Here is an 18,463-nt window from a genome sequence, read left to right as displayed (position 1 = left end):
ACCCGTGGATCTCAGTTTGTACTGATGGCTATGTGGGGGGGATAAATCATGCCCTGTGGATCTCAGTTTGTACTGATGGCTATGTGGGGGGATAAATCATGCCCCCTGGATCTCAGTTTGTACTGATGGCTATGTGGGGGGGATAAATCATGCCCCCTGGATCTCAGTTTGTACTGATGGCTATGTGGGGTGGATAAACCATGACCCGTGGATCTCAGTTTGTACTGATGGCTATGTGGGGGGGGGGATAAACCATGACCCGTGGATCTCAGTTTGTACTGATGGCTATGTGGGGGGGATAAATCATGACCCGTGGATCTCAGTTTGTACTGATGGCTATGTGGGGGGATAAATCATGACCCGTGGATCTCAGTTTGTACTGATGGCTATGTGGGGGGATAAATCATGACCCGTGGATCTCAGTTTGTACTGATGACTATGTGGGGGGGGATAAACCATGACCCCTGGATCTCAGTTTGTACTGATGGCTATGTGGGGGGGATAAATCATGCCCCGTGGATCTCAGTTTGTACTGATGGCTATGTGGGGGGGATAAATCATGCCCCCGTGGATCTCAGTTTGTACTGATGGCTATGTGGGGGGGATAAACCATGACCCGTGGATCTCAGTTTGTAATGATGGCTATGTGGGGGGGGATAAACCATGACCCGTGGATCTCAGTTTGTACTGATGGCTATGTGGGGGGGGATAAACCATGACCCGTGGATCTCAGTTTGTACTGATGACTATGTGGGGGGGGGATAAACCATGACCCGTGGATCTCAGTTTGTACTGATGGCTATGTGGGGGGGGATAAACCATGACCCGTGGATCTCAGTTTGTACTGATGGCTATGTGGGGGGGGATAAACCATGCCCCGTGGATCTCAGTTTGTACTGGTGGCTATGTGGGGGGGATAAATCATGCCCCGTGGATCTCAGTTTGTACTGATGGCTATGTGGGGGGATAAATCATGCCTCATGGATCTCAGTTTGTACTGATGGCTATGTGGGGGGGATAAATCATGACCCGTGGATCTCAGTTTGTACTGATGGCTATGTGGGGGGGATAAATCATGACCCGTGGATCTCAGTTTGTACTGATGGCTATGTGGGGGGGATAAATCATGCCTCATGGATCTCAGTTTGTACTGATGGCTATGTGGGGGGGATAAATCATGACCCGTGGATCTCAGTTTGTACTGATGGCTATGTGGGGGGGATAAATCATGCCCCGTGGATCTCAGTTTGTACTGATGGCTATGTGGGGGGATAAATCATGCCTCATGGATCTCAGTTTGTACTGATGGCTATGTGGGGGGGTTAAATCATGCCTCATGGATCTCAGTTTGTACTGGTGGCTATGTGGGGGGGATAAATCATGCCCCGTGGATCTCAGTTTGTACTGGTGGCTATGTGGGGGGATAAATCATGCCTCATGGATCTCAGTTTGTACTGATGGCTATGTGGGGGGGATAAATCATGCCTCATGGATCTCAGTTTGTACTGGTGGCTATGTGGGGGGGATAAATCATGCCCCGTGGATCTCAGTTTGTACTGATGGCTATGTGGGGGAATAAATCATGCCCCGTGGATCTCAGTTTGTACTGATGGCTATGTGGGGGAATAAATCATGCCCCGTGGATCTCAGTTTGTACTGATGACTATGTGGGGGAATAAATCATGCCCCATGGATCTCAGTTTGTACTGATGGCTATGTGGGGGGGATAAATCATGCCCCGTGGATCTCAGTTTGTACTGATGGCTATGTGGGGGGGATAAATCATGCCCCGTGGATCTCAGTTTGTACTGATGGCTATGTGGGGGGGATAAATCATGCCCCATGGATCTCAGTTTGTACTGGTGGCTATGTGGGGGGATAAATCATGCTCCGTGGATCTCAGTTTGTACTGATGGTTATGTGGGGGGGATAAATCATGCCCCGTGGATCTCAGTTTGTACTGATGGTTATGTGGGGGGGGGGATAAATCATGACCCGTGGATCTCAGTTTGTACTGATGGCTATGTGGGGGGATAAATCATGCCCCGTGGATCTCAGTTTGTACTGATGGTTATGTGGGGGGGATAAATCATGCCCCTTGGATCTCAGTTTGTACTGATGGCTATGTGGGGGGATAAATCATGCCCCGTGGATCTCAGTTTGTACTGATGGCTATGTGGGGGGGATAAATCATGCCCCGTGGATCTCAGTTTGTACTGATGGCTATGTGGGGGGGATAAATCATGCCCCGTGGATCTCAGTTTGTACTGATGGCTATGTGGGGGGGATAAATCATGCCCCGTGGATCTCAGTTTGTACTGATGGCTATGTGGGGGGATAAATCATGACCCGTGGATCTCAGTTTGTACTGATGGCTATGTGGGGAGATAAATCATGACCCGTGGATCTCAGTTTGTACTGATGGCTATGTGGGGGGGATAAATCATGACCCGTGGATCTCAGTTTGTACTGATGGCTATGTGGGGGGATAAATCATGACCCGTGGATCTCAGTTTGTACTGATGGCTATGTGGGGGGATAAATCATGACCCGTGGATCTCAGTTTGTACTGATGGCTATGTGGGGGGATAAATCATGACCCGTGGATCTCAGTTTGTACTGATGGCTATGTGGGGGGGATAAATCATGACCCGTGGATCTCAGTTTGTACTGATGGCTATGTGGGGGGGATAAATCATGCCCCGTGGATCTCAGTTTGTACTGGTGGCTATGTGGGGGGGGATAAACCATGACCCGTGGATCTCAGTTTGTACTGATGGCTATGTGGGGGGGGGATAAACCATGACCCGTGGATCTCAGTTTGTACTGATGGCTATGTGGGGGGGATAAATCATGACCCGTGGATCTCAGTTTGTACTGATGGCTATGTGGGGGGATAAATCATGACCCGTGGATCTCAGTTTGTACTGATGGCTATGTGGGGGGATAAATCATGACCCGTGGATCTCAGTTTGTACTGATGACTATGTGGGGGGGGATAAACCATGACCCCTGGATCTCAGTTTGTACTGATGGCTATGTGGGGGGGATAAATCATGCCCCGTGGATCTCAGTTTGTACTGATGGCTATGTGGGGGGGATAAATCATGCCCCCGTGGATCTCAGTTTGTACTGATGGCTATGTGGGGGGGATAAACCATGACCCGTGGATCTCAGTTTGTACTGATGGCTATGTGGGGGGGGATAAACCATGACCCGTGGATCTCAGTTTGTACTGATGGCTATGTGGGGGGGGATAAACCATGACCCGTGGATCTCAGTTTGTACTGATGACTATGTGGGGGGGGGATAAACCATGACCCGTGGATCTCAGTTTGTACTGATGGCTATGTGGGGGGGGATAAACCATGACCCGTGGATCTCAGTTTGTACTGATGGCTATGTGGGGGGGGATAAACCATGCCCCGTGGATCTCAGTTTGTACTGGTGGCTATGTGGGGGGGATAAATCTTGCCCCGTGGATCTCAGTTTGTACTGATGACTATGTGGGGGGATAAACCTGAACTTGAACTAAAACATTCAAAACATTCCAACTCTGAAACAATAGAAAATTAAACGAGATCCATGACTGAACAACGTCATTAACATACAGCTGGCGGGTTATACACTCTATCGTCAGGACAGAACAGCAGCCTCTGTTAAGACACGGGGCCGGGGCCTATGCAGTTGCGTAAACAACAGCTGGTGCACGATATCTAAGGAAGTCTCAAGGTTTTGCTCACCTGAGGTAGAGTATCTCATGATAAGCTGTAGACCACACTATCTACCTAGAGAGTTTTGTATCTGTATTTTTCGTAGCGGTCTACATACCACAACAGACCGATGCTGGCACTAAAACCACACTAAATGAGCAGTAGAAGGCCATAAACAAACAGGAAAACACTCATCCAGAGGCAGCAATCGTAGTGGCCGGGGACTTTAATACAAGGAAACTTAAATCAGTTTTACCTAATTTCTATCAGCATTTTAAATGTGCAACCAGAGGGAAAATAATTCTAGACCACCTTTACTCCACACACAGAGACGTGTACAAAGCTCTCCCTTGCCCTCATTTGGTAAATCTGACCATAATTCTATCCTGCTTACAAGCAAAAATTAAAGCAGGAAGCACCAGTGACTCGGTCTATAAAAAATTGGTCAGATGAAGCAGATGCTAAACTACAGGACTGTTTTGCTATCACAGACTGGAATATGTTCCGGGATTCTTCCGATGACATTGAGGAGTACACCACATCAGTCACTGGCTTCATCAATAAGGGCATCGAGGACGTTGTCCCCACAGTGATTGTACGTCCATACACTAACCAGAAGCCATGGATAACAGGCAACATTCGCACTGAGCTCAAGGGTAGAGCTGCCGTTTTCAAGGAGCGGGACTCTAACCTGGAAGCTTATAAGAAATCCCGCTATGCCCTCCGACAAACCATCAAACAGGCAAAGCATCAATACAGGACTAAGATTGAATCGTACTACACCGGCTCCAATGCTCGCCGGATGTGGCAGGGCCTGCAAACTATTACAGACTACAAAGGGAAGCACAGCCGAGAGCTGCCCAGTGACACGAGCCTACCAGACAAGCTAAATAACTTCAGTGCTCGCTTCGAGGCAAGTAACATGCATGAGAGCATCAGCTGTTCCAGATGACTGTGTGATCACGCTCTCCGCAGCCGATGTGAGTAAGACCTTTAAACAGGTCAACATTCACAAGGCCGCAGGGCCAGACGGATTACCAGGACGTGTACTCAGAGCATGCGCTGACCAACTGGCAAGTATCTTCACTGACATTTTCAACCTCTCCCTGATCAAGTCTGTAATACCAACATGTTTCAAGCAGACCATCATTGTCCCTGTGCCCAAGAACACTAAGGTAACCTGCCTTAATGACTACCGACCCATAGCACTCACGTCTGTAGCCAGGAAGTGCTTTGAAAGGCTGGTCATGGCTCACATCAACACCATTATCCCAGAAACATTAGATCCACTCCAATTTGCATACTGCACCAACAGATCCACAGATCATGCAATCTCTATTGCACTCCACACTGCCCTTTCCCACCTGGACAAAAGGAACACCTATGTGAGAATGCTATTAATTGACTACAGCTCAGCGTTCAACACCATAGTGCCCTCAAAGCTCATCACTAAGCTAAGGACCCTGGGAATAAACACCTCCCTCTGCAACTGGATCCTGGACTTCCTGACGAGCCACCCCCAGGTGGTAAGGGTAGGTAACAACACATCCGCCACGCTGGTCCTCAACACTGGAGCCCCTCAGGGGTGCATGCTCAGTCCCTTTCTGTACTCCCTGTTCACTCATGACTGCACGGCCAGTCACAACTCCAACACCATCATTAAGTTTGCTGATGACACAACAGTGGTAGGCCTGATCACCGACAGCTATGAGACAGCCTATTGGGAGGAGGTCAGAGACCTGACCGTGTGGTGCAAGGACAACAACCTCTCCCTCAACGTGATCAAGACAAAGGAGATGATTGTGGACTACAGGAAAAAGAGGGCCGAACCCGCCTCCATTCTCTTCGACGGGCTGCAGTGGAGCAGATTGAGTGTTTCACGACAAAACCTATTCCCCCTCAGGAGACTAAAATGATTTGGCATGGGTCCTCAGATCCTCAAAAGGTTTTACAGCTGCACCATCGAGAGCATCCTGACGGGTTGCATCACTGCCTGGTATGGCAACTGCTTGGCATCCGACCGCAAGGCACTACAGAGGGTAGTACATCACTGGGGCCAAGCTTCCTGCCATCCAGGACCTCTATACCAAGCGATGTCAGAGGAAGGCCCTACAAATTGTCAGACTCCAGCCACCCTAGTCATAGACTGTTCTCTCTGCTACCGCACAGCAAGTGGTACCTGAGCGCCAAGTCTAGGTCCAAGAGGCTCCTTAATAGCTTCTACCCCCAAGCCATAAGACTCCTGAACAGCTAATCAAATGGCTACCCAGACTATTTGCATTGCCCCCCCCCCCCCCCCCCCCCCCCTCTGGAACGCTGCTGCTACTCTCTGTTATTATCTATGCATAGTTACTTTAATAACTCTACCTGTTACGGCTGTCATAGTCGTTCTCCTCCTCGGACGAGGAGGAGCATGGATCGGACCAACACGCAGAGTGGTCAGTGTTCATTATTTAATGAAAGTAAAACAGAACACTTCAAGACACAAAACAACAAACCGAAAACAGTCCCGTGTGGCACGAACACTGACACGAGATACAAACACCCACAAAACACACGTGAAACCCCGGCTGCCTAAGTATGATTCTCAATCAGGGACAACGATTGACAGCTGCCTCTGATTGAGAATCATACCAGGCCGAACACAAAACCCCAACATAGAAAATAACACATAGACAACCCACCCCAACTCACGCCCTGACCAACTAAATAAATACAAGAAAAAGGAAAAAACAGGTCAGGAACGTGACACTACCTATATGTACATAATACCTTGACACCGGTGCCTCCGCACATTGACTCTGTACCGGTACCCCCTGTATAAAACCCCGCTATTGTTATTTACTGCTACTCTTTAACCATTTGTTATTCTTATCTCTTACTTTTTTAAAGTATTTTCTTAAAACTGCATTGTTGGTTAAGGGCTTGTAAAGTAAGCATTTCACTAAGGTCTACCTACACCTGTTGTATTCGGCGCATGTGACACTAGGTCGGTACCTAGTGAACTTAATATTCTGTATTTGGTCATATGGTTCCCTGACAGGTTCAATAAGAACGGCATCGATCTGAACAGGAACTTCCCAGATGCCTTCTCTAAGAAGGAGAGTGGAATGAGAGAGATGGAGGTGAGAGCCATTATGGACTGGCTGAAGACTGAGAGCTTCGTCCTGTCGGCCAACCTGCACGGTGGGGCTGTGGTGGCCAGCTACCCCTACGACAACAGCAACGGAGGTACGTTACACCGTCACACACAGAGAGAGAGAGAGGCTGAGTGATCCCAATATAGAGACTACTAGAATGACTACAGAGTGACAACAGGTGTCTAATATAGAGACTACTAGAATGACTACAGAGTAGAGTAACAATATAGAGACTACTAGAATGACTACAGAGTAACAACAGGTATCTAATATAGAGACTACTAGAATGACTACAGAGTAGAGTAACAATATAGAGACTACTAGAATGACTACAGAGTAACAACAGGTATCTAATATAGAGACTACTAGAATGACTACAGAGTAGAGTAACAATATAGAGACTACTAGGATGACTACAGAGTAGAGTAACAATATAGAGACTACTAGAATGACTACAGAGTAACAACAGGTATCTAATATAGAGACTACTAGAATGACTACAGAGTAACAGGTATCTAATATAGAGACTACTAGAATGACTACAGAGTAGAGTAACAATATAGAGACTACTAGAATGACTACAGATTAGAGTAACAACAGGTGTCTAATATAGAGACTACTAGAATGACTACAGAGTAGAGTAACAATATAGAGACTACTAGAATGACTACAGAGTAACAACAGGTATCTAATATAGAGACTACTAGGATGACTACAGAGTAGAGTAACAATATAGAGACTACTAGGATGACTACAGAGTAGAGTAACAATATAGAGACTACTAGAATGACTACAGAGTAACAACAGGTATCTAATATAGAGACTACTAGAATGACTACAGAGTAACAGGTATCTAATATAGAGACTACTAGAATGACTACAGAGTAACAACAGGTGTCCCTGCCAAGAGATCACTAGATCAACCAATCAGTCAATCACATCAATATTTGTTATGTCTCCCTTGTGTCCCAAATAACCCAGGGCCCTGGTCAAAAGTAGTGCACTATATAGGGAATATGGCTCTGGTCTAAAGTAGTACACTATATAGGGAATAGGGCCCTGGTCAAAAGTAGTGCACTATATAGGGAATATGGCTCTGGTCTAAAGTAGTGTACTATATAGGGAATAGGGCTCTGGTCTAAAGTAGTGCACTATTAGGGAATAGGGCTCTGGTCAAAAGTAGTATACTATATAGGGAATAGGGCCCTGGTCTAAAGTAGTACACTATATAGGGAATAGGGCTCTGGTCAAAAGTAGTATACTATATAGGGAATAGGGTTCTGGTCTAAAGTAGTGTACTATATAGGGAATAGGGTTCTGGTCTAAAGTAGTGTACTATATAGGGAATAGGGTTCTGGTCTAAAGTAGTGCACTATATAGGGAATAGGGTTCTGGTCTAAAGTAGTATACTATATAGGGAATAGGGCTCTGGTCTAAAGTAGTATACTATATAGGGAATAGGGCTCTGGTCTAAAGTAGTGCACTAGGGAATAGGTTGACGTGTTGTGTTGTCACCCAGGTAGTGAGCTGCAGAGTGGATCCAGTGTTGCCCCTGACAACGACGTGTTGATCCAGCTGGCTAAGACCTACTCCTACACCCACAGCGAGATGCACAAGGGAGACCACTGTTACGACTCCAAGGACTTCAAGGAGGGCGTCACCAACGGTTACTACTGGTACCCTCTACCAGGTCAGTCAGTACACCTATCAGCTTACAGATCTGGGGTAATAGCTAAGGGTGTTGGGTTGACAGTCGCAAGCTCCCCCCGCCGCTGTCGGGTTCAAAGTTCACGGGACTAATTCGCTACAATACTAATACCAGAGGTACGATCTGGGGTAATAGCTAAGGGTGTTGGGTTGACAGTCGTCTGTTCAGTCTTTCCCTTCACCCTATAGATACTGGTCTAATAGACTACGGTGACTGGTAGAGTGACGTCCGTTCAGTCTTTCCCTTCACCCTATAGATACTGGTCTAATAGACTACGGTGACTGGTAGAGTGACGTCCGTTCAGTCTGTCCCTTCACCCTATAGATACTGGTCTAATAGACTACGGTGACTGGTAGAGTGACGTCCGTTCAGTCTGTCCCTTCACCCTATAGATACTGGTCTAATAGACTACGGTGACTGGTAGAGTGACGTCCGTTCAGTCTTTCCCTTCACCCTATAGACACTGGTCTAATAGACTACGGTGACTGGTAGAGTGACGAGCACCATTATGGCTCTAGTCTGGCTCAGTTTCATGTTTTTCTATCCGTTTCCTAGGAGGGATGCAGGACTATAACTATGTGTGGGGCCAGTGTCTAGAGATCACCTTGGAGCTGTCCTGCTGTAAATTCCCTCCAGAGAGTGATCTGCCTGGGCTCTGGGACGCCAACCGGGCCGCGCTGCTGGCATACATGCAACAGGTCCATCTGGGTTAGTACCACGCTGTCTATTGTGGGTTAGTACCACACTGTCTATCGTGGGTTAGTACCATGGGGTTAGTACCATGCTGTCTGTCGTGGGTTAGTACCATGGGGTTAGTACCACGCTGTCTATCGTGGGTTAGTACCATGCTGTCTATCGTGGGTTAGTACCACGCTGTCTATCGTGGGTTAGTACCACGCTGTCTATCGTGGGTTAGTACCACGCTGTATATCGTGGGTTAGTACCACGCTGTCTATCGTGGGTTAGTACCACACTGTCTATCGTGGGTTAGTACCATGGGGTTAGTACCATGCTGTCTGTCGTGGGTTAGTACCATGGGGTTAGTACCATGCTGTCTGTCGTGGGTTAGTACCATGGGGTTAGTACCACGCTGTCTATCGTGGGTTAGTACCATGCTGTCTATCGTGGGTTAGTACCACGCTGTCTATCGTGGGTTAGTACCACGCTGTCTATCGTGGGTTAGTACCACGCTGTCTATCGTGGGTTAGTACCACGCTGTATATCGTGGGTTAGTACCACGCTGTCTATCGTGGGTTAGTACCACACTGTCTATCGTGGGTTAGTACCATGGGGTTAGTACCATGCTGTCTGTCGTGGGTTAGTACCATGGGGTTAGTACCACGCTGTCTATCGTGGGTTAGTACCATGCTGTCTATCGTGGGTTAGTACCACGCTGTCTATCGTGGGTTAGTACCACGCTGTCTATCGTGGGTTAGTACCACGCTGTCTATCGTGGGTTAGTACCACGCTGTCTATCGTGGGTTAGTACCACGCTGTCTATCGTGGGTTAGTACCAGGCTGTCTGTCGTGGGTTAGTACCACGCTGTCTATCGTGGGTTAGTACCACGCTGTCTATCGTGGGTTAGTATCAATCAATCAATCAATCAAGTTTATTTTATATAGCCCTTCGTACATCAGCTAATATCTCGAAGTGCTGTACAGAAACCCAGCCTAAAACCCCAAACAGCTAGTAATGCAGGTGTAGAAGCACGGTGGCTAGGAAAAACTCCCTAGAAAGGCCAAAACCTAGGAAGAAACCTAGAGAGGAACCAGGCTATGAGGGGTGGCCAGTCCTCTTCTGGCTGTGCCGGGTGGAGATTATAACAGAACTATGCCAAGATGTTCAAAAATGTTCATAAGTTTCATAAGTGACAAGCATGGTCAAATAATAATCATGAATAATTTTCAGTTGGCTTTTCATAGCCGATCATTAAGAGTTGAAAAACAACAGGTCTGGGACAGGTGGCGGTTCCATAACCGCAGGCAGAACAGCTGAAACCGGAACAGCAGCAAGTCCAGGCGGACTGGGGACAGCAAGGAGCCACCACGCCCGGCAGTCCCGACGTATGGTCCCAGGGCTCAGGTCCTCCGAGAGAAAGAAAGAGAGAAGGAGAAAATTAGAGAGAGCCAAGATTTTCAAAATGTTCATAAATGACAAGCATGGTCAAATAATAATTAGGAATAAATCTCAGTTGGCTTTTCATAGCCGATCATTAAGAGTTGAAAACAGCAGGTCTGGGACAGGTAGGGGTTCCGTAACCGCAGGCAGAACAGTTGAAACTGGAATAGCAGCAAGGCCAGGCGGACTGGGGACAGCAAGGAGTCATCATGCCCGGTAGTCCTGACGTATGGTCCTAGGGCTCAGGTTCTCAGAGAGAGAGAAAGAAAGAGAGAACGAGAGAATTAGAGAGAGCATACTTAAATTCACACAGGACACTGGATAAGACAGGAGAAGTACTCCAGGTATAACCAACTGACCCTAGCCCCCCGACACAAACTACTGCAGCATAAATACTGGAGGCTGAGACAGGAGCGGTCAGGAGACACTGTGGCCCCATCCGAAGATACCCCCGGACAGGGCCAAATAGGAAGGATATAACCCCACCCACTTTGCCAAAGCACAGCCCCCGCACCACTAGAGGGAAATCTTCAACCACCAACTTATAATCCTGAGACAAGGCCGAGTATAGCCAACAAAGATCTCCACCACAGCACAAACCAAGGGGGAGGCGCCAACCCAGACAGGAAGATCACGTCAGTAACTCAACCCACTCAAGTGACGCACCCCTCCCAGGGACGGCATGAAAGAGCACCAGTAAGCCAGTGACTCAGCCCCTGTAATAGGGTTAGAGGCAGAGAATCCCAGTGGAGAGAGGGGAACCGGCCAGGCAGAGACAGCAAGGGCGGTTCGTTGCTCCAGAGCCTTTCCGTTCACCTTCACACTCCTGGGCCAGACTACACTCAATCATATGACCTACTGAAGAGATAAGTCTTCAGTAAAGACTTAAAGGTTGAGACCGAGTCTGCGTCTCTCACATGGGTAGGCAGACTGTTCCATAAAAATGGAGATCTATAGGAGAAAGCCCTGCCTCCCGCTGTTTGCTTAGAAATTCTAGGGACAATTAGGAGGCCTGCGTCTTGTGACCGTAGCGTACGTATTGGTATGTACGGCAGGACCAACTCGGAAAGATAGGTAGGGGCAAGCCCATGTAACGCTTTATAGGTTAACAGTAAAACCTTGAAATCAGCCCTTGCCTTAACAGGAAGCCAGTGTAGGGAAGCTAGCACTGGAGTAATATGATCAAATTTCTTGGTTCTAGTCAGGATTCTAGCAGCCGTATTTAGCACTAACTGAAGTTTATTTAGTGCTTTATCCGGGTAGCCGGAAAGTAGAGCATTGCAGTAGTCTAACCTAGAAGTAACAAATGCATGGATTAATTTTTCTGCATCATTTTTGGACAGAAAATTTCTGATTTTTGCAATGTTACGTAGATGGAAAAAAGCTGTCCTTGAAACAGTCTTGATATGTTTGTCAAAAGAGAGATCAGGGTCAAGAGTAACGCCGAGGTCCTTCACAGATTTATTTGAGACGACTTTACAACCATCAAGATGAATTGTCAGATTTAACAGAAGATCTCTTTGTTTCTTGGGACCTAGAACAAGCATCTCTGTTTTGTCCGAGTTTAAAAGTAGAAAGTTTTCAGCCATCCACTTCCTTATGTCTGAAACACAGGCTTCTAGCGAGGGCAATTTTGGGGCTTCACCATGTTTCATTGAAATGTACAGCTGTGTGTCATCCGCATAGCAGTGAAAGTTAACATTATGTTTTCGAATAACATCCCCAAGAGGTAAAATATATTGTGAAAACAATAGTGGTCCAAAAACGGAACCTTGAGGAACACCGAAATGCACAGTTGATTTGTCAGAGGACAAACCATTCACAGAGACAAACTGATATCTTTCCGACAGGTAAGATCTAAACCAGGCCAGAACTGGTTGTCTATTGTGGGTTAGTACCATGCTGTCTATCGTGGGTTAGTATCATGCTGTCTGTCGTGGGTTAGTACCACGCTGTCTATCGTGGGTTAGTACCATGCTGTCTATCGTGGGTTAGTACCATGCTGTCTATCGTTGGTTAGTACCACGCTGTCTATCGTTGGTTAGTACCATGCTGTCTATCGTGGGTTAGTACCATGCTGTCTGTCGTGGGTTAGTACCACGCTGTCTATCGTGGGTTAGTACCATGCTGTCTATCGTGGGTTAGTACCACGCTGTCTATCGTGGGTTAGTACCACGCTGTCTATCGTGGGTTAGTACCATGCTGTCTGTCGTAGGTTAGCACCACAGGGTTAGTACCACGCTGTCTATCGTGGGTTAGTACCACGGGGTTAGTACCATGGTGTCTGTCGTGGGTTAGTACCATGCTCTCTATCGTGGGTTAGTACCACGCTGTCTATCGTGGGTTAGTACTATGCTGTCTCTCGTGGGTTAGTACCATGCTGTCTGTCCTGGGTTAGTACCACGTTGTCTATCGTGGGTTAGTACCACGCTGTCTATCGTGGGTTAGTACCACGCTGTCTGTCGTGGGTTAGTACCATGCTGTCTCTCGTGGGTTAGTACCATGCTGTCTGTCGTGGGTTAGTACCACGCTGTCTATCGTGGGTTAGTACCACGCTGTCTATTGTGGGTTAGTACCACGCTGTCTATAGTGGGTTAGTACCACGCTGTCTATCGTGGGTTAGTACCACGCTGTCTATCGTGGGTTAGTACCACGCTGTCTGTCGTGGGTTAGTACCACGCTGTCTGTCGTGGGTTAGTACCACGCTGTCTATCGTGGGTTAGTACCACGCTGTCTGTCGTGGGTTAGTACCACGCTGTCTCTCGTGGGTTAGTACCACGCTGTCTCTCGTGGGTTAGTACCACGCTGTCTATCGTGGGTTAGTACCATGGGGTTAGTACCATGCTGTCTGTCGTGGGCTAGTACCACGCTGTCTATCGTGGGTTAGTACCATGCTGTCTATCGTGAGTTAGTACCACGCTGTCTATCGTGAGTTAGTACCACGCTGTCTATCGTGGGTTAGTACCATGCTGTCTGTCGTGGGTTAGTACCACGCTGTCTATCGTGGGTTAGTACCACGCTGTCTATCGTGGGTTAGTACCATGCTGTCTATCGTGGGTTAGTACCATGCTGTCTATCGTGGGTTAGTACCATGCTGTCTATCGTGGGTTAGTACCACGCTGTCTATCGTGGGTTAGTACCACGCTGTCTATCGTGGGTTAGTACCACGCTGTCTATCGTGGGTTAGTACCACGCTGTCTATCGTGGGTTAGTACCACGCTGTCTATCGTGGGTTAGTACCACGCTGTCTATCGTGGGTTAGTACCACGCTGTCTATCGTGGGTTAGTACCACGCTGTCTGTCGTGGGTTAGTACCATGCTGTCTATCGTGGGTTAGTACCATGCTGTCTGTCGTGGGTTAGTACCACGCTGTCTGTCGTGGGTTAGTACCATGCTGTCTATCGTGGGTTAGTACCACGCTGTCTATCGTGGGTTAGTACCATGCTGTCTATCGTGGGTTAGTACCACGCTGTCTATCGTGGGTTAGTACCATGCTGTCTATCGTGGGTTAGTACCATGCTGTCTGTCGTGGGTTAGTACCATGCTGTCTATCGTGGGTTAGTACCACGCTGTCTATCGTGGGTTAGTACCATGCTGTCTATCGTGGGTTAGTACCATGCTGTCTGTCGTGGGTTAGTACCATGCTGTCTATCGTGGGTTAGTACCATGCTGTCTATCGTGTTTTAGTACCACGCTGTCTATCGTGGGTTAGTACCACGCTGTCTATCGAGGGTTAGTACCACGCTGTCTATCGTGGGTTAGTACCACGCTGTCTATCGTGGGTTAGTACCACACTGTCTATCGTGGGTTAGTACCACGCTGTCTATCGTGGGTTAGTACCACGCTGTCTATCGTGGGTTAGTACCACACTGTCTATCGTGGGTTAGTACCACGCTGTCTATCGTGGGTTAGTACCACGCTGTCTATCGTGGGATAGTACCACGCTGTCTATCGTGGGATAGTACCACGCTCTCTATCGTGGGTTAGTACCACGCTGTCTATCGTGGGTTAGTACCACGCTGTCTATCGTGGGTTAGTACCATGCTGTCTATCGTGGGTTATTACCACGCTGTCTGTCGTGGGTTAGTACCACGCTGTCTATCGTGGGTTAGTACCACGCTGTCTATCGTGGATTAGTACCACGCTGTCTATCGTGGGTTAGTACCACGCTGTCTATCGTGGATTAGTACCACGCTGTCTATCGTGGGTTAGTACCACGCTGTCTGTCGTGGGTTAGTACCACGCTGTCTATCATAAATACAATCAAATCAATCAATACTTCTGTACAGTGTTTCACTACCAAGTGGTGGCTTGATCATTTCAATGGTAGAATGATTCATTTAGGTAAGAATCGTTTAGGTAGTACGATTCATTTAGGTAAGAATCGGTCTACCCTGGGATGACTCCTGGTCCAGGTCAGTCATCACAGTCAATAGTAGTGCATTATATAGGTATTAGGGTGCCATTTGAGATGCACAGGGAGAGTCAGTGTGATGCTTGGTGCCTCAACTGACATCACAACAATCACCACTGTAACGTGACCCTGGCTAAAAGGTCATATTTAATAACTAACCGAAGCTCCCCCTGTAGTCCAGTCAAAAGCTTTTCCAGAATAGTCTGACTGTCCTCCTGTGTTGTGTCGAGGTAAACACAGAATAGTCTGACTGTCCTCCTGTGTTGTGTCGAGGTAAACACAGAATAGTCTGACTGTCCTCCTGTGTTGTGTCGAGGTTAACACAGAATAGGGCGACGAAGGGTTCATTCATTCCAGTGAAGTTAAGAAGGGGAAACTCCACCCCTTCTGAATAGTTAATGGTGTATCGTCTAACTACCAACCGGACTATTGAGTAGCAGCGCGCAAGCTCCGCCCACCTGAGGATCTATTTCCTGAGGGGGAGGGGCAAAATCCACTTGACAATTAAATCTCGCTGGATTGATTAATTTAATTTTACTCCTTGCGAATCTTTTATACTCTTTGCTTGTGCCTGTCGTTTTTAATGTTTACAAATTAGATGCGCTGAAATGAAAGCAACTTCCTGAAAATAAACGCTGGGATGATAGTGATATTATGTCTGATCTCACAAACAATGTAAAGTCTGTTTAGATAGATGCCATCTAGAGCCAAGCCTGTTGATCTTTAATCTGAGGGCATCCTGCTAGTGACACAACATGTTGAATTATGCAACAGAACTTGACAACAGTAATTAATGAGGCTGTCTAGACCGAGCAGGTAGGCCTAGACAGAGCTAGTGTTTGGTAGTTTTAGGCCAGTGCCACTTATGTTAATTTATTCATATATGCACATTACCTAGTATGTTTATGCAAATGGTGCATATATACGTTTCTTTATTTTAACACATTTTTTAATTACTTGATACTATTAGAATATGGATATGAGTGCATTCTAAGGAAATAAGTGAAATTTTACAAATTGAGTACCAAAATCCCAGAAGTCCAGGTATTATTTGTCCGTGTTTAATGTGCTATAATCCAGTTAACACCTGATGGAGTTTAGGGGATCTTCATCCGTTGTTCAACTGTTCCATTTATTACAATGGTTTTTAAAACCTTTTAACAATTTGGATGACCGTTGCTAAATTGAGAACCAATTGGCTTGGGTTGGTTGGTATTGATTGTCTTTCTCTCCTTCCGTCCCGCTGTGTGTGTGTGTGTGTGTGTCTCTAGGTGTGAAAGGGCAGGTGTTGGACACAGAGGGAAACCCATTACAGAATGCTCTGGTGGAGGTGGAGGGGAGACAGAACCTCTGTCCCTTCAGAACGGACCGCCATGGAGAGTACTACAGACTGCTGCTGCCAGGCAACTACACCTTTACGGTGAGACAGCACCCTCTGGTGGTAGTATTGATAGTATAGAATGGTTTATTCAACTGCTGCGGCTGTCTCAAATGGCACCCTATTCCCTATGTAGTGCACTACTTTTAACCGGAGCCCTATTCCACTATACAGGGAATAGGGTGCCATTTGGGACCGGTCTGTGTATCTTGGAGGTAGTTATATATTTGGACGGTGAAGCTAAAACGTTTAATTTGGCTCTATTACTCCCAGCATTTTGGATTTGAGATCAAATGTTTCATTTGAAGCGACAAGTACAACATGTCACCTTTTTTTATTTGAGGGTATTTTCATACATATCTGTTTTAACGTTTTGAAATTAAAGCACTTTTATTAGGGTCCGATATCTGTGATGCGAAGAACATTGACAGAGTCACGGAATCTAGACAATAAAACGGAATTCAACTATATTCAAAACTGTATGGAATATAGTAGGAAATCAACTAAATATATTAATTTTCCCAAGTTTATTATAAAACATGAACAGAATGCGTCAGTGATTCGTATTTCTTTCAACTTTCTAAACCGGCATCGAGAATTCCCCTGTCTGTGTATATGGCCGTTTACCACTCTGTGTAGCTGTTAGCGATGATGCTAAATAAAAACAGTCTTCTGGTAGATGGAAAGGCTTTCCCAAAAACCTTCTCAATTAAATGTTAACTACAAAGTAACCTATTGCCTACCTGGCAGAATTATATCGTGATTATTTGATTCAGTCCAGTGGGTGATTTGTTTTTCCAACTCTACCATCACACGTGTGCTACAAAAACACCACTAAACAGCAGCCTCTTGCTAGGTGCACAGTGGAATTAAAGGGGAACTATTTCCCAGACCTCAAGTGGTCTCCTGATGTGGTTTGAGCATTGTTGTGGTTTTAGAAAATCCCATTTATATTATTAATATAATAATGGATTTTATAGGGCTCTGCTTTATGTATCTTTTGAAGGTCTCATAAGCGTTTGGACAAATGTACCTCCGTGTGTATTAAAGTAGTTTAGTGTAGTATTTGTTCCCATATTCCTAGCAAGCAATGACTTCATCAAACATGTGACTCTACAAATTTGTTGGTTGCATGTTTGCTGCTTGACCCCCCCCCCCCCCTCTTAAATACAACACTGAGATTGGACTGGGACCGATAGGAATGATTTAACTGCTCTCAAATAAACCAAGAGGGGTGGAGGGTAAACGTTCTCTAAGTGGCATGGGGAGGACATGGGGCTTTGGTCAAACTAGTGCACTATATATGGATTAGGGTGCCGTTTCGGACACAGTCTAGAGTGAGACAATCCTATGAGCTCTAGTCAAAAGTAGTGCACTATATAGGGAATAGGGTGCCATTTCAGACACAGTCTAGAGTGAGACAGTCCTATGGGTCCTGGTCAAAAGTAGTGCACTATATAGGGAATAGGGTGCCATTTTGGACACAACCTCAATGAATGTTTCTCCGTGTTTTTATTTTGACCCAGCTCATACAAAGCCATGTGGGTGGTCCTGCCGGGTCGTGTGGTGCAGTAGCACGTATGAGGTCCCACATCTCCCACAACTCCAGTAAACATCTGATCTACTAACAGATAACAAACCGTCCCTCTGCAGACAGATCAGAGAGAAAGCACCAGAACATTTTCAACAACAGAGATATTGTGAAACCATGAGAATAAAAATGTTTTACCCTTTATTATATTTATCCCATCTGTTCAGACGGAATAGATACTTGATCTACAGTACAATGCTGTATCTTTAGTTGGTATACAGCTGGGTATGAATCAATTCTTTACTGCATATTTAGTTGGTATACAGCTGGGTATGAATCAATCTACAGTACAATACTGTATCTTTACTTGGTATACAACTGGGTATGAATCAATCTACAGTACAATACTGTATCTTTACTTGGTATACAACTGGGTATGAATCAATTCTTTACTGCATAT

The 18,463-nt window shown here is 46.4% G+C and overlaps 1 protein-coding gene across 1 annotated transcript in view; it reads left to right on the top strand.

Annotated features, from left to right (window-relative positions):
• Positions 1-18,463, top strand: part of LOC129838341 (carboxypeptidase M-like) — a 49,815-nt gene that overhangs the window by 30,291 nt on the left and 1,061 nt on the right. The window contains exons 3-6 of the mRNA XM_055905277.1: positions 6,757-6,944; positions 8,373-8,543; positions 9,117-9,269; positions 16,366-16,514. Of these exons, the coding sequence (XP_055761252.1) occupies positions 6,757-6,944; positions 8,373-8,543; positions 9,117-9,269; positions 16,366-16,514 (661 nt within the window). The remainder of the gene's footprint in view (positions 1-6,756; positions 6,945-8,372; positions 8,544-9,116; positions 9,270-16,365; positions 16,515-18,463) is intronic.

This window comes from Salvelinus fontinalis, chromosome 39, assembly GCF_029448725.1.
Source record: "Salvelinus fontinalis isolate EN_2023a chromosome 39, ASM2944872v1, whole genome shotgun sequence".
NCBI lineage: Eukaryota > Metazoa > Chordata > Actinopteri > Salmoniformes > Salmonidae > Salvelinus > Salvelinus fontinalis.
This window is presented reverse-complemented; position numbering and strand designations above follow the sequence as displayed.